This window comes from Dermatophagoides farinae, chromosome 8, assembly GCF_024713945.1.
Source record: "Dermatophagoides farinae isolate YC_2012a chromosome 8, ASM2471394v1, whole genome shotgun sequence".
Lineage (NCBI taxonomy): Eukaryota > Metazoa > Arthropoda > Arachnida > Sarcoptiformes > Pyroglyphidae > Dermatophagoides > Dermatophagoides farinae.
In genome coordinates, this window is record NC_134684.1 from 1556928 (window position 1) to 1580922 (window position 23995).

General features: G+C 30.0%; 7 protein-coding genes across 9 annotated transcripts; 3 read left to right on the forward strand and 4 right to left on the reverse strand.

Annotated features, from left to right (window-relative positions):
• Positions 1-258: 258 nt before the first annotated feature.
• LOC124496080 (tachykinin-like peptides receptor 86C) lies at positions 259-9990 on the reverse strand. 2 transcript variants are annotated; one of them, XR_012832383.1, is made up of 7 exons: positions 9506-9990; positions 4009-4777; positions 1539-1745; positions 1278-1450; positions 1034-1208; positions 524-962; positions 259-398 (listed from the first exon to the last, which is right to left on the reverse strand). XR_012832383.1 is itself a non-coding variant. In XM_047059547.2 (6 exons), the coding sequence occupies exons 2-6, from the start codon at positions 4413-4415 to the stop codon at positions 578-580; spliced, it is 1347 nt and encodes a 448-aa protein (XP_046915503.2). In that variant the 5' UTR covers positions 4416-4777; positions 9506-9990; the 3' UTR covers positions 259-577. The 2 variants fall into 2 exon arrangements, 1 of the variants encoding a protein (XP_046915503.2); XM_047059547.2 differs by having other exon boundaries at positions 259-962.
• Positions 9991-15795: 5805 nt separating this feature from the next.
• LOC124495782 (acyl-CoA desaturase 1) lies at positions 15796-18968 on the forward strand. The gene has a single exon (XM_047059214.2). The coding sequence runs from the start codon at positions 16622-16624 to the stop codon at positions 18068-18070; it is 1449 nt and encodes a 482-aa protein (XP_046915170.2). The 5' UTR covers positions 15796-16621; the 3' UTR covers positions 18071-18968.
• mago (mago, exon junction complex subunit) lies at positions 18221-18904 on the reverse strand. The gene has a single exon (XM_047059220.2). The coding sequence runs from the start codon at positions 18902-18904 to the stop codon at positions 18446-18448; it is 459 nt and encodes a 152-aa protein (XP_046915176.1). The 3' UTR covers positions 18221-18445.
• Positions 18969-19052: 84 nt separating the features above from the next.
• LOC124495789 (large ribosomal subunit protein eL34) lies at positions 19053-19664 on the forward strand. Its single transcript, XM_047059221.2, has 2 exons — positions 19053-19224; positions 19289-19664. The coding sequence occupies exons 1-2, from the start codon at positions 19160-19162 to the stop codon at positions 19590-19592; spliced, it is 369 nt and encodes a 122-aa protein (XP_046915177.1). The 5' UTR covers positions 19053-19159; the 3' UTR covers positions 19593-19664.
• SdhB (Succinate dehydrogenase, subunit B (iron-sulfur)) lies at positions 19653-21195 on the reverse strand. Of its 2 annotated transcripts, none has more exons than XM_047059216.2 (5): positions 20939-21195; positions 20762-20869; positions 20643-20701; positions 20362-20581; positions 19653-20297 (listed from the first exon to the last, which is right to left on the reverse strand). In XM_047059216.2, the coding sequence occupies exons 1-5, from the start codon at positions 21017-21019 to the stop codon at positions 19866-19868; spliced, it is 900 nt and encodes a 299-aa protein (XP_046915172.2). In that variant the 5' UTR covers positions 21020-21195; the 3' UTR covers positions 19653-19865. The 2 variants fall into 2 exon arrangements, with proteins under 2 accessions (XP_046915172.2, XP_075589609.1); XM_075733494.1 differs by having other exon boundaries at positions 20643-20694; positions 20758-20869.
• A 55-nt stretch (positions 21196-21250) lies between these two features.
• On the forward strand, positions 21251-23993 carry LOC124495786 (translocon-associated protein subunit gamma). The gene is made up of 2 exons (XM_047059217.2): positions 21251-21520; positions 21578-23993. Exons 1-2 carry the CDS (start codon positions 21391-21393, stop codon positions 21997-21999), a joined length of 552 nt encoding a protein of 183 aa, XP_046915173.2. The 5' UTR covers positions 21251-21390; the 3' UTR covers positions 22000-23993.
• mldr (mitochondrial ribonuclease P catalytic subunit) lies at positions 21551-23957 on the reverse strand. The gene has a single exon (XM_047059213.2). The coding sequence runs from the start codon at positions 23955-23957 to the stop codon at positions 22119-22121; it is 1839 nt and encodes a 612-aa protein (XP_046915169.2). The 3' UTR covers positions 21551-22118.
• Positions 23994-23995: the final 2 nt, after the last annotated feature.

Consider the following 23995-nt stretch of genomic DNA (forward strand, 5'->3'; position numbering starts at 1 on the left):
TTAAAAATCGATGGATCGAAAAAATAAATAAACAAACAAACATTCGAATATAAATATCGACAAACTATTACAATATAGCAACAAAATGATATTTTGTTTGGATTTTTTTATTTTATTTTACGTCATTTCAAGATCAATTTATTTGGTTTTATTTTATTCAGGATTGGCGGAATGAAAACTATGGATGGATGTGGTGGGTACACACACATTATTGTTGCCCATAAACAATATGTAGTAGTGACGATTGTAAACGAAAACAAAACAAAAAAAAAATTTAATAAAAAATAAAAATTTCGTAATTGTGTAACAGTTTGTGTGTGTGTGTATGATTGTTTGAAAAATAAATTGAAAAAAAATCAAATTTTTCAGATTTTAAGTTTACAAAAATATCTTCTTTCCTGATGGATGGGATTTTTGGTGGTAATTAAAAAGTAGATTTAGTAGCACATTCGCTATCATTGACATGAAAAAAGGTATAGTTTTGATGCCGTAGGATGAGATAAATTTTTTTGTTTCTGTATACATTATGGCTCAACATTTTAAAGATGATAGGATATTTTGATTTTTTCTCCTGAAACTAGTCCGGTACTACTAAGGGAGAGTAAAAAGAATTTTTGACCGTAGTATTGTTGTTAGCCATGTTCGATAAAGTTGGTGAAGATAATGATGAAAAATTATGATGATTAGGTAATATTTTATTAGACAAATTCTGTTCATTTGAAATGTGATTAACGGTACCACCACCATCACCAAGTAATTCACTTGTTGTACGATTAAAATTTGGGCTATGTGATTTAACCACCATTATCAAGTTAGATGGTCGTTGACCACCACTTGTATTATTATTGAATTGTTGTGCAACAGGAGCAGCAGCATTAGTCGTTAATGAAGATGCGGCATCACTATTGAAAGCTCGATTAAGGGGCCAAAAGTTAAGGAATTTTGTAGAATAACGTCGGAACCTGGAAGTTTGAAAAAGCATTGAACATGAATATCTATGAACATAAACAAGAAATTATATCTAGCTTATTACCGTTTATTCATTAACAATAATATGATTGGATTAAGCACCGAATTAAACATGGCCAACCAATAGATGGCCAAAAATATATGCTGTATACCACGTGCTGTTGTTAATTCGGGCCATTGATATGTAGTGAGAAAATATACATGATAAGGTAACCAACAAACAGCAAACACAATGACAACTAAACGAATGGAAAAAAAACAACGTTAAACAATGCTGCGATGCTATGATGATTTAGCTTCTTACTTACCACAAATTAACATTCGTACAACTTTTTGTTTCGAACGTACTAGACTAGCTTGTGCTTGTGATGTTTCGCCAATCTGTTTACTTCCCCAAAGTACACGAGCCATCAATGTATAAGCAATGGCCATTGTCATCAATGGTAATAGATAAGTTAATACCAAAAATAATAGATTGTAACTTGTAAATAAAAAGAAAAAATTTATTATATAATAAACAGCATAAATTCAATATAAAAGACAAAACAAAACAAAAAAATTTAACTTACAAAAAATCCAATTTTGATTTTCCTGGATATCCATCTGGCCAAACCATTAAACATACTGTACGTTGCATCGATGTATCATGTAATGTACGTGAAAATATTAATGCTGGTATAGCAAAGATGGCGCTAGCTATCCATATAATCAAAATGTTTATTAATGCACGATTTTTGGTCATTCTTTTTTCAAGTGGATATACAATTGCATTGTATCTATTAAAATATAAAAGAAAAATATTCAAATTCATCAATCAATCTATCAATAACAATATAATCAATTATTGATTGTGTACAACATCAAATTGATTTAATCTACATCGAAAAAGTAGATAGTGATTAGCGATGTGGAATATTATTTTATTAGCCCAAATGTACAACAAAAAAAAATTATCCCGATATTAATCTTTTTCAAATGTTTTTCAGTATACTGTTCGATTTGGTATCATCAATCAAAAATAAAAAAATATTGTGTTTTGTTTGGAATGGAAAAACAAACCGTGGTGGGTCCCACCCATTGAATGGAACCAAAATTTTTTTCCTCTATACATACATGTGTTTACCACCAAGTCAATTTAGACAAATTTATTCTCTAGATTTTTTTTTTTAGATTCTGAATCATCGATTTGATTCCAATCATCAACCCAATGCCACACACACACACACACACAAATTCCCTCATCATAATCATCATGGTTTCATGAATGTTTTCACAAGAGATTCATTCTGAGAATTCACATACGAAAATCAAATAAATGTGATACACAAAATAAATGAAAGTGATGATGATGATGGTGTTTGTTACAAACGCTTTTAATACTGAAAATGCCTATAGATTTACTATCCTTGAATAATCAATAATAATCACTCAATCTGTATATACACTCATATGATTTGGCCATGTAAACATTTGTTTTAACCATTTTTTTTTTTTTTAGTAATTCTCTCTTCTATAATTTGCCATAAGAATTTGTATGTGATTTTAATGCTCATCCACCGTGTATTTGATATCATGATATATGATATAATGGATTGTCGAATCTTTTCTTTTCTTGTTGCCTAATATTTTCCAATAAGCTACAATATTGAATTTATTTTGGTTATTCTTTTTTTTTTCTTTCCAATTTCGGAATGTTTGGAATTTGAAGAAAAATAAAAATCTAATTATCACAAGCAAATATATTATTGGCCAATGAATCGAATTGAATAAATTAAATGATCAAATTAATTAATTTCCGATTCAATAATTAGTGATATCACACACACACACATTAATGAGTACATCAACTTTTCAACACTGTGTGTGTGTGTGTGTGTGTGCCGATAACAACGTTCGACATAAGACATGTGCGTGTTTGGGTATCAATTTTCCACGAAAAATTTTTGTGGATTCATTTTTTTTTTTTTTTTTTTTTTTGGTTTTCACGATCAGAATATTTCACAGAAATTATTGTTTTGATGTATGGCCATTGTTGTATATATATAGAATTAATAATATAAACAAAACAAAACAAAAAAAAAATTTCGTCCGTGGTTTTTTATGACGCAAAGCATAAAACAAAAGTATATGAAAAACGACAAAATTGCATCTAATTAAACTAAAACAAAACAAAAAAAACACAAAATGATATGTAAATAGCTTTCTATATATATGATAATATGGCCATCATTTATGTGTGAGTGCACGTCAGTCGATAGAATTGACATTAGGTATTTGATAATGGATGTTACACTTTTTTTTGTCCTATGCGGAATCGATCAGTGATTTTATTTTCCATGTTTTCATTATTATTATTCGAGTTTGTTGTTGTTATCATATTTTTTTTTTATTTTTCACATATGTACACTATCCTCAAGCCAAAATAACGGTCACGTTTTATCGTTCAATGACGATGATGATGATGATGATGATTGGTAGCACGCAAACAGCAAAATGTTTGTTTTCATAGTTTATGGTTTTGTCCAATATCCGTGGTTGTTGTTGATGTTTTAAATTGAATTTATGTATTGGACATATCAACAACTCCCATACAAACTGGCCATACAATTCAGCAAGACAGACAGGCAAAAAAAAATTTCTAATCTTTTTTTTTACGCTTTCATTTTATGAAATAAATTTTTTATCATCAGTAAAACATTATTATTTTATTTTGCTGTTTTTTTTCATTTTTTTCTTGCCTTAATATTCAAAAGGTTTCAAATGTGATGTGACGACAATGATGGCAAAGATTCTTGCCATAAATTCTTTGAATAATTTAGCTTGTTTGTGTATGTGTGTGTATGATTATTTCTAAGGCCGACCAAACCGGCCGAATGAAAAGATATGATGGTGTGTGTGTGTGTGTAGGTATGACCGAGAATATATTCTGTTTATAAATTAAAATAATAATGAAAAAAAACACCTGACTTATTCCGTCAAATTCCGTGTATTATGAATTTTTTAGAATTTCTTGCAAAAAAAAAAATCTTTCTCACTTACCTTTCTTTACTGGTAAACATGATGGTAAATACCGATATTGCAATAGTTAGATTTGTAATGAAATTATTCACTACACAATATCGATGACCAAATGGCCAATGGCCAGTGATCATAAAAACAAAATTAAATGTTGCATTAAACAATAAGGTGACCAAATCGGAAACAGTTAGATTGAGTAAAAAACAATTAGTAACCGTATGTAATGATTTATGGCCACCAATTGTAGCCAATACTAATAGATTAGCTAAAAGGCCAACCGTTATCATTGTGCCGAATATTAATGACCAAATGATTTGAACATCATGTGAAAAATATTGTTCTCCATGATTATTTTCATCATGATTATTTGTTGATGATGTCGTTGATTTTTTGGCTAATTTTTTAATAGTTTCATTTACCACCATCATAACAGAATCGGTTGACGATGATGATGAGTGATAATGATGGTGATGATGATGATGATGATGATAATGGTGATGATGATGATGATGATCGATTCGTTAAATGATGACCAAATGATGATGATGATGATTGATTATGATGGTAATTATTTTCTTTATGATGATCACTTTCCATAATCACAGTTGTATCATGTATATCTGACCACATTGATGATGATGATGAATGATGATCTGCTGTACAAATGGTCATTATCGTAATTGTAGCAGCAGCAGTCATCATTATTGATTTGATGGAAAAAATATTTGAAATATTTGCTATGAACATATCGGACCGCAGCACACAATAGTGTTCTATTCAGCTTTGTTTTCTGTTTTATTTATGGGGGGAAGTGGGCAAAGAGAAAAAAAATGAAATAAAATTTTAATCCAACTTCCCTCATTCCAATATTCACATTCATTTTTGTTTCATTTCATTTTTATTTTTTTTTTTTCGGATTGACTCCGAAAAATTTAATAGTTGATTTCCCAGCTGTGTCAAATATATCTATTTGTTTGTGTTCATTCATTCATTCATTCATTCACTGAAAAAAATGGACCCTATGAAATGAAATGAAAATTTTTTTTTCGGGCTGTCGTTGTTAATGTTGAACAACTAGCATATGACAAGATATGATGATGATGATGGGTTTATCTGATTATGTTAACCTAAAAATATTTTCACTTTTCATGTTCACGTTAATATGGTATATATAGAGATCAAACATCGTGAAACTTGGTGAAATGTCACGATATCTATGACTGTGTGTGTGTGGGTGTGTGGTAATAACATTTTTTTTTATTCAAAAATCGGAAATCCAAAAAAAAAAAAAGTTTATCAGAATAAAAAAAAAAAATTTTTGAAACATCTGGTATACCACCAGTCATAAACAGTAATAAAAATCTTTGAATGTGAAATTCATTCATTCATTCATTTTTTTTCATTCATTTTTTTTCATCATATGTGCCAAAATTAATGAGCATCATCATCATCATATAATAATTATTCCTTAATAGCTCACCACTTCCGATGATCATACCAAAAAAAAAAAAAAAAAAAAAATCCGAATTTTTTATTTTCCCTTTTAAGGCATTTTTACAATATGCTACCACTACTGTTCGTGTGTGTGTATGTGTGTGTGTGTTTGCTGTTAGTTAATCTTGTCTATACGATTATGACATAATAAAAGTTTATTATTATTTTTATCAAAATGAAAATCGTTTTAATATCGATTTTTGAAAGAATGTGAATCATATTTTTTTTCCCCATTTGTCCATCAAAAACTATTAAATCAATATACAGATATATTGTTTATTTATAAATTGAATGGGGGGTGAAGGGAAAAAATGTCAACCGATGTTTGTGTGTGTGGACAAACGAATGTGTCTTCTACAATAAATAAAAACAAACAAACAAACAAAACACATATTGGTTGTCATATTTTTAGTAATAATTGGAAATTCTTTGATTCTTTCAGTTTTTTTCTAATATTTTCCCTTTTTCTACATCATAAAATAGTCACATTTAGTAATAGAAGAAGACGAGCAAGACGAAGAAGAAGAAGAGATGGGAACAAAAACTTAGTTGCTTGACCATATTTATTTTTATTTTTTTTATTTTTTCGTTTGTTTGTCGCATAATAACAAACACATACAAACATCATCATCATCTTTAAGTTTTTCTTGCTTTGTTGACTCTGTTTATATATAAATAAACAAAGATGCAATTAATCAGCCAAGCCCGAAGGACTATCTCTCAAGATCAGACAAAAAAACCTATTCTGGTATATATGGTGTTTGTCAGTTTGATAAAGAATTTTTCGCGCTGTTTTTTTGCTTTTGCTGAACTGTTTTTTGTTTTTGGTTTTGTTTTTTTTTTGGTTTTTTTTTTTTTGGTTTTTTGATGTGATTGCAAAACGTTGATGATGATGATGATGATGATAAAGATGTTTGGCAATGGTCGGTGGCCTTTAAATTGTCTTAGATTGACAAAACAAAACAGACAAAAAAAGAGAATATCATCATCTGATTGTTCATTAGTTGATAAATTTTTTTTGTTTTTGTTTTGTTTTTATATAACAAACTTTGACCAATTAGATTTTTATCATTCATTCTGGCATTCTGGCACCACATACCGGTATATATTTTGTTGTTGTTGTTTTTGTTGTTGCAAGGATTAGTTTGTTTGTTATTCTTTTGTTTTGTTTTTTTTTTTTGTTGGAATCAATGTATGTAGTATTTGTGTTTCGGCATTTGTTTTATAAATATGTTGTTGATTTGTTTCTCTGTCATTAAGTTGGAATTATAAATCAGCCGCATGTTGTGATGATGGTGATGATGATCATATAGAAACATTTATTATGACATGAATAGAGAATATAGAATTTAGTCAAAATCGATACAAGTAAAATAGAGAATCTCTGCTGCTTTAATAATTATTATTATTAAATTGATGTGGGGATTTCTTCACAAATTTATATCGTCGTCATTGTCGTTGCCATTTCAAATTAGTTCAAATGAACTTTTCTTTGTTCACTTTTTTTTCTCGTATATAATTGAAAATTCAAAAAAGGTAGCTAGAGGAACTACAATGTGTGTGTGTACGGTTTTTAGTACGGTGAAAGATGCTGCTTTATAGATATATATAATATAATATAGAGAAAAACTAATCATTTAAAGTAATTAGCTTTTACCTGACAAATTTCATAACTAACAAAAAAATAAAAATAAACTGTATGTATGTATGTTGACCATTGCAGCATTTAACTGATGACTGTTCTCATTTTTCAACAACAACAACAACTATTACAACAAAAACCGAACCAAAAAATCAATTATGATTGGACCTTGTTTTGTCTGTCTTTTTTGTTTCATCCACTGCATCCAGTACAGGTTTTTTTCAATCAATATTTTCATTTTATATTACATACATATAACATTTATACGCGTCATGTATCATCAATTTGATGATAAATAAATATATTTGCTGTTGCCATTTTGATATTAATGTGTGTGTGTGTGCGTATTTGTACAGTACACCTAAAATTCAATTGGCTACAATTTAATTCTTCCCATTTGATTCTCTTTCTTTTATCCCCTTTTCGATTCACTATTCATCAAATTATACTCTTTCAAAATTATTGCTCATCATCATCAACAACAATTCTGTTTGTCAGTTTTTGTTTTGTTCGATCAATCTTTCAGATGGTGGCCGTTTCATTTGAGTTATGTGATCGATATTCTCTGTGTCAATTTTATGGACGTTTTCATTTTTTTTTTTTTTTTTTTTTTAGTCAGCCTGTTTTGACAGATATTCTTATGACATTATTGTTCCACATTCAGTTATTAATGATTTATTCATATACATGTATGCTGGTATACTGGTTAGCATTTGGTTTTTTTTTTTTTTTTTTTTTTTTGGTTTTGACCATCACACGGCACTATCAAACACATCAAAATGCAATAGATTTCACACACATACACACACACACACACATAACATCAACAACACATTTTCATATATGATTTAAAAAAAAAATAAATCAAAAAATTTAAAATAAAAAGTTATTTAGTCCTCATTTACCCAGTGGGTAAAAAAAAAATAATTCCATTTTCTTATTTTCTCAAGCAAAAAAAAAAACCATTAAAAATAAAGATGAGAATTTTCACATCTGATTGTGAAGTGAACAAAAAAAAAATCCAATTTTAAATGAAAAAAAAAATTTTTTTTAATTCACTTTTCAATGAATACAAACTGATCAACGACACACAAATACAATTCAATATCATGCATCATTTCTTTACCCGGTATATAATGCAATGAATGAAAATGAAAAAAAAAGAGTGAAAGAGGAATTTTGTTTGTTTTTTTTAATTTTATCAGCGAAAATTTTCAAATTGACTGCTGACTATTAGAAGTTGTTACATCACAATAATGATGATGATCATGATGATTACCAATGATTATCAATATCCTCAAGCATTTTTTCAATGATAGTCATGTGTATGTTGTGTTTGTTACTAAATTGCTTGATGCTTAAATTATAATCTGAATTTTTTTTTGTTTTGATCACACACACACACACAAACACAGCAAGTATCGATCATTCATTCATTCATTTATTGTTTTGATATCTTTTTGATATTCATTCAGAGAATGTAATTTATTTTTTTTTAAAAGCAAAAAAAAGGATAGAAAAAAAAGATTTCATTTCCTTCAATTTAGAAGCAACACAACTATTCTTTTTTTTCATCATTATCATCATCATCAAGTAGTTTGGAATTTGGCGTTTTCGTTTTCATTTTTAATGGCAACAACAACAACAAAAACAAAAACAAAAACACAACATGAATTTTATGAATGTGTTTGTGGCGTGGTTGTTTTTTTTTCATATATTGGAGAAAAAAAAAGCTAATCAAAAGGAATGGCCATGTTTTTCACATTGACACACACAAACACATACACAAAGACACTTATGTAATAATATTACGTGTGTTTGAAAACGAATTGGGTTTTTTATACAATAACAAAAAAAACAAAATGGAAAATTGAAAAGCTGGGTCATGATTGTCATCATCATCTTCATCATCATCATCATCATCTTTTATATTCTTTCAATCACCATTTTGTTATAATAATAAAAACAACAACAAACATTGTCAAGTGTTTGTCTATCATAGACTGTCTCATGCATAGTTTTGACCATCAACTTGACGCAAAAATGACGTTATTCACGGGAGTTCCGTGATAGGTTTTTCTCGTTAATTTAAATTCTGAAAGAAAAAGAGAAAGAGAGATACACTATGGACAGCTACTGTGTCTGCTTTGTTGTTGTTGTTGATGATGATGATAATGATAATGATAATAATGATATCACATAACATTACTAATTTTCTACAAATAGTCACGGTACATAATTATATCAGAAACAAAAATTGGAACAAATAAAAAAAAATCAAATTGAAGAATTTTGATGTTGCTGTTGTTGTTGTTGTTGACAAACCACAACAACATTTTTGAAGAAAAAAAAAAGAAAAATGCCATTGACACACAGACATACCGTCGTGCTTTAATTTGTTGTTGACGCATAATTTGTTGCTGTAGTTGTTTGGGTTTTCACAATTTTTTTTCTCTTCTTCGTTGCTGTTGATTGAATAATTTCAATGAAGATTATATTTTGTTTCAAAAAAAATTGATCATCACGTATCAATTATAAATAAATAATGAACATATAATATGATGATGATGATTATTATTAAAATTTAAAAATGAATGTTGAATTTGTTTTTATAATATGCAAATTACAAAATGAAAATATGTGCGATTATCATGAATGATGATGAATTTGTGATGATGACTTTTTTCCGATTGACCATTTGCCTTTGAATACCATTTTGTGCGTTTGGTATGGATGCAGCAAAATAATACACACACACGTCACATTTGGCCAGCGCCTGTTGTTATTTGCCAGTTATTGTCATCCATTATCATGTCCAAACTGAAACTAATCTTTGGTTTGTGTGTGTGTAGATACTTTTGTCGAATGTGGCCGAGAAACAGAAAAAAAAATTCTTGGAATGAGATTGTTGTTTTCACAAACAGCGCAAGCGTATTGTCTTGCGTATTTTTGTCAATTTGTAATTCAATGATTTGATGATTGAAGAAAAAAGAATCCTCTCACTCTTTTTTTTACCATTCTAAAGTAAAAAATGATTAAACCACAGAGACCTGTTAAACACATTCTATATCCATAAAATACACAAATACTCGATTGATTGGTACCAAATCGATTCCAATTTGGATATGTCATATTGTCGCCAATTTATATAATCAAGTTGTTGTTTAACTTGACGATTTTCTTCCGACGCACACGTAGATATTTTTTTTTGGTTAAAATCAATGAATAACTAATGTTATTTTGTTTTCAAAAAGACCCTGATAAAAGATCCGATCGGATGTTGTTTGTATTCTATTTGTTTTTGTTTGTGTGTGTGTGTGTGGTGTGTGTAATCGGAGAAAAAAATTCAGATTCTCCCTCGTATTGTTTGAGAGGGGTGGGGGGGGGAGATTACAGCCAAAAAAAAATTGACATTTAAATAAACAATGAGCCCGGTGATTCTATGATGATGATTGGTTTTTTTAAATAAATAATAATATGAAATTGAATTGACTACCATTATCATAGGATCGATCTGATATCAATCGATAAGAAAATGATTATTGTACATGTCATATATAGCAAATGTTATTATTATTATTATTAACAATAAAAATAGCCACCATTAGAATTGACTTACCAACTGTTGTTGTTGTTGTTGTTCGGTGTTCATTTGTCGGTGGCGGCGACTTTCAGCCAACCAAAAAAAAAAAAAAATCATAATAATAAAAACGTCAATAAAATTATTATTGGTGAAATGGTCTTCATTTCGAATCTTCCAAATGAATAGATAATGTCATTTTATCCAATACCATCCATTCTATTCTATGTCAATGCAAATTGATGAAATCAAAAACAAATAAAAACACACAGGAAAAATATTAAGATTGTCAAATGCCAATGTTTTTGTTTTTTTTTCTTACCATTTTCTTTCTGGTGATTCGGAAATGGAAATTTGTTTTGCTTTTTTTTTTTGATCCAATTTTCTACCATTCTGATCACAATGATGATCTCATTCACCAAACAAAATTTTTCCGTTTTCTATTTTCATACGTTGTATATACATATATGGGTACCACATAATAATAATAATTGATGGATGATTCCGTTCATTATATATATTTGTTTTATTTTCGTTGTAGTTTTTTTTTATCCTCTTGTCCTTTATCTTGTTGTTGTTGTTGTTGGTGTTACTGATTTTCTCGTCATACGCTTGATGGTTTTTTATTTGCGCTATAATTCGATCACATTTTTTTTGAGTGAACAACTAAAAAAAAAAAATAGAATAATTAATTATCATGTTTTAAAGTAGGTAGTAATTAAAATGACTTACAGTCCTGAGATTAATTAAATATATTTTTCGTATATATAAAAAAAAACCCAGAAAAACTTTAATTTTCATTTATATATGATGGCGGTCCACATACTCATTATCATAGACGTAATATATTGGTATATCGTTTGTTTGTTAGATCATCTTCTTTTGTTCACACATTTAATACTTTTTTTTATTTTCATTAATAACACTTTTCGGTACAATTTCACAATTAATTGTCGTTTGAATTTAGTATACGATCAATAAAATCAATAAATCATCAATTTTTTATGGACTTGATTATAGTCATCATCATCATATATTATTATGTAAGTTGAATCATTCGAATTCAAGGCATTCGAATTTCTCCTATATCGATCCAATTCGTTCATCGATGTTGACGATGACAACAACAAAATTCGAATATATATAAAAACTTTCTTTTTTCATTTTCTCTATCTCTCCATACTGTCATTGACAGCTTGTTTCCGTTGTATCGTTTTTTTTTGTTTTGTTTTCATGAATAAAATATAATTCACCAGCCCCCACCCCTCCCCTCAAATTGATTGCATAACATTAACATGTTTGATTCGTAAAACTATTGCTCTCGTTCTTTCTCTTATTGCTATCATCATCAACATTCAAAAAGAAAAAGTGAAAAAAATGCCGTCAACAATGGAAAACCAGTGAAAAAATGAAACTGAAACAAATTCTCATTCGTTTCGGCCGAAATTCTCTCTCTTTTTTTTGTATTGTACACAGAACATCGATGACAAGAATCGTTTTTTTTTTCATTTTCAAGAATCATATCATATATGTAAAATGATAAATGGCTATGGAAGAGAATTAGTGAAAAAAAAATTGAAATTCATTTTGTTTTCTTCAAGAATCATGTGCATGATGTTTATTTTTCATTGTTGGCCATTTGAAACCATTCTCATTGTTATTATATATCATGTATATGTGACAATTCTTTAATATATTTTGAAAAGTAAATGAAAATCATTCTCGGTGTATTTTCTGTGTAATTCATACCTTTACTAAACCATATATATACACACACACACACACACACACACGTATATGAATATAAAGATTCAACGAATCGGCCTCATTTTATCATCACATGTGTATTTGATATATTTTTATTTATTTACATCATCACAAAAGCATAAAATTTCAATCATCACAAGACTGACTGACTAACTTAATGACTGAATAGTGGTGATGAATTGTGTTCATATATCTATTCTCTCTGGTGAGACAATAATAAGAATGAAACAAAAAACAAAACAAAAAAAAAAAAATAAAATAAATAGCCACCCTTCTGGTTCGTTGGTCTAGAAATTGTTTTCATCCTACTACAGTGTGTGTGTGCATTTGTAAATGCATCACATTTTATACAGTGAAGAATGAAAAAAGAAATGGAATATGATCATCATTGTTAAAAACAGTAAATGTGCATCCAAGTGCAACAAATAAATGAACCAACAGAACAGAACAAAACAAAACAAAACAAAATAGCTATCGACATAATGATATATGAATGAATGATGATTACCTAGCAAGGATTCCATTTCAATTTTAAAATTTTCTCTTGTATATTGTAACCAAATCATCATCATCATCATCATCATTATCATCATCGTAAGTGAAGATAACGAATGGTCTGAAACGGTTATAATACGGTTTTTAACATTATTTGCGTCATCATCATCATCATCGTCATCATGTGTACACATTTTTTACCTGAAAATAAAAACAAAAAAAAAAGTAATTCGACTACTTTAAAAAAAAAAATGAAGAGAGAAAAAAAGTACTTTGTTAATCTCTTGAGATGTCAACACATAAACACATTGTATTGTGTATGATGGTGGTGGTGTGTGTTGAATGAATTCATAAAAGAAAACAAAATAAAAAAATAAATTATTTTGTATTTCATCAACAACAATGAAAATTAACTTTTGTATTTTGTATACAAAGAATAAAACAAACAACATCGATCCACGTATCCATTAATAGATCAATTGTTGTTGTTGTGTGAATGTGTGTGTGAACAATTGTTTAAATTTCACATTCCAATAAAGAAGAATGAAATGAATTTGATTTGTCAAAAAAAAAAAATCGAAATTTGATACTTTCTTCGTTTCAATGTTGTTGTTACTTGGAAACGTTTGATCATCATTGAGACAATAATCGTTGATGAATGGTTGTTGTGGCGTTTGGTCGCGAGTAACCCCCTCAGGCTTTCAGCCAGAATAAACAAAACAAATTTATTTTGTCAAATCAATAACATCATCATCATCATTATTATTATTAGGAAAGGATGGAACTGTTGAATTGATTGTTGTGGTGGTTGTTGTTACCTAAATTGAAATCTCATGTTCCGTTTTCTCGATAAACAACATTTTTTTTTTTTTTTTTTGACAAATCAAATTGATCTCACTAGAAAATAGATAGCTACAACTATTTACTAGAAAAAAAAAATTTCCAAATGATAAATCTGTAGTTGACGTGATAACATTATATGATCATATGATCGGAAGATGAAATCCATTGCACAATTGAACATGAATGACAAGATTAATTGACCCGAATCTATCTATAGCCCGTCTCAGATACGTCATATCCACATTCAATTTCCTTTCTTTCGCCTCTTGAATCGAATGCTTTCTAAAAATCTAATTCTTTTGAATCGATCAAACAAAAAAAAAGATTGATTAAGTGTACAAGCCCGGTGATCGATTGACATTGGTCATTTCCTTTTTTAATTATCTTGTCGACATTGATCTTCATCATCATCATCATCATCATCATCAACAAGTATTTGAATGATTCTTTCAATATGATGATTGATCGATTTTTTCAATTCTCATATTTATTTTAGTTTTTTTTTGTTACAAATCTATTACAATTCTACCATGTATATAATAGCTTCGTCCGGTTATTCGATCCAATACTTTCGGACAATAGCCCGGCCAATAACAGAATAACAGAAAACCATTTACAATAGAAAACCAGTTGACTCAAGTGCAACCATCTATCGTTAACAAATGTAATTAAAATTTAGTTTTTTTTAAATACCTGCAATTTATGATTATGTCGTTTGGGCGCCATATTCTCTGATTACTGGATAGTATTTTTTTTGCAAAAAAAAAAAAAAATAAATAAATTGCATGATTTTTAATGATAATTTTTTTTTATTACTGGAATGTCCTGTTTTTTTTTACAACTGCAATGATCATCATTCAGTAATAATGATGATGATGATAAACTGAATAACTGTGCATCATCATCAAATACACAACAGCAGCATCAGCTACCGTTCAATGTCATCACAGATTATATATAAAACGATAAAACGAAGGATTAATAACGACAATGTAAACACAAGGGCGTTTTATGTGCGTGTTTCTTCCACCATATACACACAGAAAAAATCTCCTTCAATGATTCTTAAAGATTGACCATCATGATCATCACTACTATTAAAATAACGATTTATCCATTTCCTTATATCCCAACTTTCTCTCTCTTCCTCTCTCTCTCTCTTTCTGTCTCATAAGCTCTCAAAATAATATCAATCAGTCCATTATATAATCGGGATTATTATTAAATGTTCCATGTTCCATTTTATTTATCTATCACTGGATAAGGATGTAATGGATTTTTTTTTTCGTTGTTGTTGTTGTTGTTGTGTTCATTCAATATCATCTGTCATTATTGTTACGTATAGGGCCGAAAAAAAACGTGCCTCAAAATGAAGGTGAAAATCAATTAACAAACTAATAATAAACAAACTGTTGTTGTTATTGCCTTTAGGCATCTTCGTCTTTTTCTTCTTCTTCTTCTTGTTGTTGTTGTTGTTGTTGTTGTTTTCCATTTAGATATCTTGATCATATTGTTGTTGATTCAAATTTGAAGGTAAACAATTCTATGAATGTGGTATATATAATAATGTTTGATGATTGTTGATTGATAACATTGAATATAAAAAAAAAATCGTCGATTGATCGATCGATGATTGCCTGATGCTCTATTTCCATTATTTATGTGTGGACATTTATATTCGTAACAATTGATTGAATTTATTTTAACACACATTATCTATACGATGAATCGATAATAATGATTTTTTTTCGATTTGGATTCATAAACAATGGCCACAGATAAATATAAAAATATTCAAGGCTAACCATTTAGCCTGAAGTTATATATTCAATTGATTTGATTTTTCTCGATTCCAATATCATCATTGACATAGTTCCGCCGTTACACTAATTTCATGGCGTGAATAAGATGAAAAATTTTTCAGCTACAACTACATTACCATCTGTGGAATATATTCAAACAAAACAAAAAAAATGTAGATGGTGGACGATGATGATGTCTATATACTGGATCACCATGATTGGAAAATGGCCATTCATCTTTTATTTTTTTTTTCTCTTTGAACATTGATCGATTTGTTCTATGTGACGAACGAACGTGCCAATGACGATTTTTTTTCTTTTTTTTTTGATTGAATCCTGGCAATCTAACTTTCTCTAATAATAAGATGGTTATAGATAGTATCAATGATGTAATTATTTATTTTTTGTTGTTGTTGTTGTTGTTGTTGTTGAACGAATCATTGATCGATTTAATGCATCAATAATGAACGCATACATTTCAATTACAAGAACATTTTGTAAAGAGAAATAAAAAGCGTTCACATTGTTTCAATGTTCAGTAACAACAACAACAACAACAACAACAACAAAAAACACATCCTGATCCATTTACATTCATTTGATCGATTCAATCATTCATTCGTTCATTCATTCATTCATCATACATCTCGTCATTTGTAATCTTGTTTGAATCGATTCATCATTTGTTGCCATTTTGAATGGTAAAAACCAGTGTTAAATCAATGTAACTAACTAGACAACTTTGGTTGAATTGTCATAACGAAAATAGTGACCATCTAACCAGTTTTCTTCTTGTTCATCCATTTCAACCATCAATCAGTTAAGAGAATCATCAAAAAAAAAAATTAACAAAAACAATATCACAAACTAAAAAGGCAATCAGATTACATCAAAAAAAAAAATCATCGTAACATACGACTTAATTGAATGGTCACAATTACAACCATCATCATCATCAATGATTTATCGATTGTATAATTAAGAATTTGATTCATTTTCAAACAGACCACGATGCAGTCGTCATCAACTACATCGACAATCATCATACCAAATGGTGATTACATTGAACAACCACCAAAAAATGATTTAAATAATAATCATATAAATGATGATTCGAATTTTATCATTAAAAATGTACAAATTTCTATCGATCCAATTATCATGAATGGTGATCGTGGTGATGATGGTGAAGATCAGGAACAGATTGATAAAAATATTGAACAATTTTGTTCGATTCCCGGTGAACCAAAAGATTCACAAGCCGAATTGGATTATTCGATCGCTAATATTGTCAATAGCCAACAGCATGACAAGAATGATAATATGGATAAATTAATGAAAGAACAACCTTCTTGTCCGGGCAAACTTGATTATGTACCTGGCCCGAAAATTATTGCTAAAAATCGGTGGCAAAAAATTTGGCATCTTGCTTGCCGTTTAAAATGGAACAACATATTCTATTTAACCACATTGCATGTGACATGTGTGTTTGCATGTTATCATGCAGCCATATATCCGGTCAAAGTTTTGACAGTAGCTTCAGCTATCACACTTGGATATTTTTCCGGTATGGGTATGTCGGTCGGTGCACATAGATATTGGGCTCATCGTTCATTCAAAGCCAAACCAATATTACGGTTAGGATTAATGTTATTACAAACTATGACGATGAACGGTACAATATTCTCGTATGCTCGTGACCATCGTAATCATCATAAATATTCTGACACTGAAGCAGATCCAAAAAATCCAGCTCGTGGATTATTTCATGCTCATGTTGGCTGGTGGTTATGGAAAAAATCACCCGTAGTAATAGCGATGGGCAAAAAATTCGATGTTTCTGACCTTTGGAATGATCCACTTATCCGTTTTCAACATAAATATTATGTACCATTGTTTACTGTGCTCAACATCATATTACCGACCATTGTGCCATGGCTATTGTGGAACGAAAATCCTTTGACTGCATTCTATGTGATTGTAATAATTCGTACAACAGTCGTTTTACATTTATTGTTTTGCGTTAATTCAGTGGCTCATCATTATGGTTATCGTCCATACGATTTTCGTATTCGTCCAGCAGATAATCGTATTATTAATTATTTATCGATGGGTGAAGGAAATCATAATTATCATCATGTTTTTCCTTATGATTATCGTTCAAATGAAAAAGAATATTGGGAATATTTTGATCCAATCAGTCATTTTATACATATTACACAGATGCTTGGTTTAACATATGATTGTAAAAAAGCATCACCACGTGTAGTAATGGGTATTGTACGTCGTAAAGGAATTCCAGCACATTTTGATCATCCACGATCATTAACATTTCGAATAGTTAATGCTATGTTTGATTGGGTTGCCGGTTCAATTGTAACCTTATGGTTTCTATATCCATTTATTATATACAAATACATGACCAATAGAGAAATATTCATTTTTCGTTGGGAAACATGATGATTATTCATTATTTTTTTATTTAAATAATACAACTATTCTTATTGATTCAATCAATCATCAATCACAGAATTATGTTGTTCCATTAATTTAACCTATTTTTTTTCTTATTCCAATGATAATCAAATATGAATAAATGATATTTCTGAGTTTTATCTGAATTCAAAATAAACAGAAAAAAATTTATTTTTGAAATTGCATAGATGACATCAGTAAAATATAAATGGAATCAATGAAAAAAAAAGATGAAAATGAATATGATTGATGAATGAAGAAACAATTACAATTGGATTGAAAAAAATGGAAAAGAATGAATTGATTGGTTATGAGGTCTAAAATAGACAAATTATTATATTATCAACAAATGTCATTTGTTTAGATAGGTTTGATTTTGAAATGTAGACCAATGAGTGAAAAAACCAAACATTTAAGATCCTGGACCAGATAGTAAAAACAACGGAGACCTTCAGGATCACGACTCTCTTGTACGTCAGCTAATGAACCAATCTTGCTGGTGGTGAAACTAATATGTTCATCACCGTTGACAATTTCCAATTCTTGTCGTCCAACACGATCTGGCATTGGCCAAACAGCATCATCTTCACTCATTATTTCGGAATCTTCGATTATACGGCGAAGTTCTTCCATAACGGCACGAGAAACATAAGCTTCTTTACGAATCATCGTATCATTTTTGTAATTAGAATTGTTTGCATAACGAAGTTTACCATCGGGACGAAATTCAAATTCTAAAAATTCATGACCGAATTTACCTTTGTGGCCAACGTAATATCGAAGATAAAAGTTTTTCGTTTGAGAATTTCCAGATGACATGATTGACAAAAGAAAAGAATCAATAAACCAAAAATAATTCCAACAACCACACAACTAAAAGAACAATGAGCAGAATGTGGTACGGACTAGTGTTTATGAACAGGACAAGAGAATGCACGCGTTTTGCCCAAGCGAGCCGTGATCATTTCCTTTTTGTTTTTGTTGTGTGTGTGTGTGCGTGTGTCTGTTTTTGTGTGTTTTTCATTTTTTATTTCACGAATTTAATCCATTTCTTAGCCATCTCATCTGATAATCATGGTCCAAAGATTGACCTATCGACGACGATTGTCGTACAATACACAATCTAATCGTAGAAAAATGTAAGTAGATTTTAAAACCTAATAAATACAGAAATTAACATCTTTACTCGTTTGATATATATAGTTCGAAGACTCCGGGTGGTAAATTGGTATATTTATATACGAAGAAAGCCGGATCCGTAGCAAAATGTGGTGATTGTAAATGTAAATTACGTGGTCTAGCATATGCTCGTCCCAGAGAATTGACAAGATTATCACGACGACGAAAAACAGTTACACGTGTTTATGGTGGAACCAAATGTGCACAATGCGTTCGATCACGTATTGTACGTGCATTCCTGATTGAAGAGGAAAAGATTGTAGCCAAAGTATTGCGTGCACAACAAAAATCTACAAAACCAGCAGCGGCTACTTCGGCTAAAAAATAATTATGTAATTTGACATAAGAAATGATTGATTTTTTTTAAATAAAATGAAACGAAACAAACTTTGAATCAAAATTTTTTTTTTTATTATTGCTAACCCACCAAAGACCGCGATCATCATTGGTGGATGTCGAATTTATTTCATGACCTTACAACACAAAGAATTTCGGTCTAAACAATAGGCTAGAGCAAGAACAAAAAAATTAAGTATCTGATAGATATTGCTTTCATTTTCATATATTTGTTATTGTTTTCTAAAAAAAAATCTATAACAAATCACTGTGTTTGCATATCTGGTGCAGGTTTCTGAGCCATTCCTGAAGTCAGTTTCTTCAATTCACCTATAGCTCGACCTGGATTCAAATGTTTCGGACAGGTTCGTGTACAATTCATGATTGTATGACATCGGAACAAAGAAAATGGATCCTTTAGACGTTCAAGGCGTTCTTCGGTAGCCTGATCACGAGAATCGATCACCCATCGATAGGCTTGCATCAAAGCTGCCGGACCAAGATATCGGTCGGGATTCCACCAATAACTTGGACAAGAAGTCGAACAACAAGCACATAGAATACATTCATAAAGGCCGTCCAATTTTTCACGATCTTTAATCGATTGCAGATTCTGTCGATCGCCAACTGGGACATTATCTTTACGTTGCAAATATGGTTGTATTGAACGATATTGCTCATAGAATAGGGTTAAATCCTAGAAAATGTCAACGATTCTATTTAGAAAACAGATGCCATAAAATTATTACAAACATACATACCGGTACCAGATCTTTGACGACAAACATATGCGGCAATGGTAGTACTTTGGTTACTTTATCCACATCACTAATCTTGGCTATACAAGCCAAAGTATTTGTACCATCAATGTTCATAGCACAAGAACCGCATATTCCTTCACGACATGATCGTCGAAATGTGAGCGTAGGATCATCTTCATTTTTAATCTTGATCAATGCATCTAATACCATTGGGCCGCATCTGAATTTTTAGCCAATTTGATAGATGAAACATCAGTATTAACATGTAATATTAAACTTACTCGTTGAGGTCAATTTTATAATTATGTAAATAAGGCTTCATTCCAGGTTTTTCTGGATCCTTTAGAATTCGAGAAAAATGATAATAATTTATTTTGATAAATGAAAAATCAATACTTACCCAACGATATATTTCGAACGTTTTCATTCGTTTTGGTTTTTCATTATTAACCGACGGTGATGGTGATGATAATGTAGCTGAAGATGTTTGTGTTTGTTGTATACGGACCTACGGACATCATAAATGGGGTAAAACTAATGAAATTATTCGAATATAATTTAAATATATAATACTAACCGCATTGATATTGTACAAGGGCAGAAAAAGTCGACAAAGACCATTACTATTACGAAGATTATTCATCATAATTGAAGACATTTTATAACAAATCTAAATTGTGACTATTATTATTAAATAATAAATAAAATTATAATTTATAATTTAATGGAACAATAAATATCAAATTTTTAAATCAAAAGGTCTCTTGCAGCTGTAAGCTATAACCTTCGAGACGATAGCAAATCAACGTTGTCAATAGAAAACAGAATTTATATGAAAAGAAAAACATTTTAGTCATTATAGCCGCTTTTGTGTAAATAGAGTCGAAATTGAGATTGCATGCAGACGTGTACACTTTGTGCATCTGAATCTGTCTGTGCGTGATTTGAAGCATTTCCTTCATACAATTGTATACAATTGTTCATCCATATTCCACATTTAATAAAACCGGTCAAAAGAATCAATAGACAATGACCACTTCAAAGAAAATGTTGACACGTGAAGAGGAGCTTTTGCTCCAGGATTTTTCCCGTAAAATCAGCCGAAAAGCAATGATAATGTTTTATGGCATTGCATTGGTTGTATCAATTGTGCCACTTTGTAAGTATTATTTGTTGTGAATTTAATATCAATGCTTAATAATTTATTATCTCATAGGGTTATATCTTCGAATCTATCAATTGGAATTGGAATCCTATTGGATTTTGTTTATCATTGGATCATTAGTCAATACATGGCTTGTAGCATTTGGCTATAATAATGTAAAATTTGTACTGAAACATAAAATTGCTCAGAAACGTGAAGATGCTGTCGCTAAAGAAGTGCTACAATCACTTTCTGGCCAACAACAAATCATGAACAAAAAGGAAAAAGATGAACGAATATTATGGAAGAAAAATGTGGTAGCCGATTTTGAGGCAACAACTTATTCAATTTTCTACAACAATGCCATCTTCTATACAATGGTCATTCTTGGTTCATTTTATGTTTTCCGTTCGTTTAGTCCGACATTGAATTATTTGCTTTCTGTTGTTGGTTCTGGTGCTGTGGTCGCATTATTGTCTACGGGATCCAAATAAATTTCTGAGAAATTGATTGTATTCTATACATTTTTTTTAAATTTACTTTAAAAAACATGAATAAATTTCAATGATGATTTATCACTCAACGAATTGACAAACAAACAAAAAAAAATTATTTAACTTTGATTGGCACAAATCCAACCAATCTTATGATCATCATTATCATAGGGATCAGGAACTAATACAACTGGTATATGTAAAATGGGCAATTTTGATTCATCATTATGATGGACATGAATTTTCGTATCAAATTGATTTGGATATCGTAACATCATACTTTGTTCGATCCGAATCTGACGTGATTTGAGCCATCTTTTGAACAATAGTCCTAGATTTGGTCGTGATTCATTTTCATTATTATTCTGTGAATCGAATGAACCATTTCGATACCAATCAGTGAATTTATTAAGATGATCCTTAAAATGATCGGATGATAGAATCATTGTATGAGGATGTTGAATGGCAGCATATAGTATGTAATTATCATCACGTGTACGATCGAGTAAAAGACTTAAATCAATGCGATCTGGATGTCGTTGACACATACGTCTAAGTTGAAACCATGATTTCATATGCTGTCGACCAATCAACAATATTCGTTCATATCGATACGTTAGACGATTCTGTTCCATCAATGTAACAATCTGGTTATCGATATCTTTCACTTTATACACTTTAGCAAATGTTCGTAAACCAGTTTTATCATTAACAATGGATTTAGAACGTCGATAACTGACATTAAGTCCATCGACAATTAAATCATATCGTGGTTTTGAATTATTAACTTCATCATTGTCATCATTGTCTATCAGAGTTTTTGTCTCAAAATCCATCAACTGTAAATGATATTCTGTAAGATTATCCATCATGTATTTATCATTTGAATCGAAAATTATAGATTTAAAATGATGTTTTAATTGGTAGAATTCTTCGTTATTTAATCCAGTTAGCTGGTTACCACAGCATGGACAAATACCCTTCTTTGGATCGATTTGAACATCTTGAATGTTTTGATATCCCAGTTTTTGTTTGAGTAATTTATCCACTAATATCACCATGTCATCGGCTAGTAAAGGTGTATGAAGATCACTTAAACATTTTATCATTTCGATAAGATTCTGTCTCGAAAATTTTCGACTTAAACGAGTTTTGGCAATCAATGAAATTAATTTTCCAACAGTAGTAAGATCAATGTCATTAATGAAATGAGAATTTTTCCGTAAAAATAATAGCAATTCTTCCGATAATTGATGATTAATCAGAGATTGGAATAAAATTTGTATAAGTTCTAAACGTAAACTAAATGCATGTTTTCGAGATGCTAAGAATAGAGGCAATAGTTGACATGCTAATCGACAGTTTTCAGCTGATGATTGTGCAAGTGCTTTGACTATATCGATTACGACTGGTTTGATTTGAACCGAATCTTCAGCAACTGATAAGGCAATTTGTCGGATGAATTCCAATTGTTGATCGGATAAATATTGGGGATATTGACTTAAAAATACACAGAATCGAACCGATGCAATTTTGTTAGATCGTAATGTTTCTGATTCGGCAACAAAATTAGCTATCTTCTGGAATAGATCGGCATCTAGTTGATATTGTTCATCATACATTTGGACTTTGTTTACATCGAAAGCAGAAAGCAATGCAAATTCAAAATTTGTAGGAAAATGTATCTGACGTTCATACAGTTGTTTGCATACATCATGCCAATCGAATGGTTTGCTATCAGAAACTGATGATACATAGATTTCATTAATTGCATTACGTAACACTGCTAAACGTCCAAGTTTACGTTCTTCGATTCGTTTTGAAACTGAAGCCGCAAATGTCCGTATAATTGATGAATATATTGTTGTCGTATGGTTTGGCCAAAATATTGATAATGATTGCCATTTTTGGATTAATCGACGACCAACAACTATGTTGAACATTTCGTTAGGATTCATTCAAAAAAATCAACCAGTAAAAAAAACATGTGAAAAAT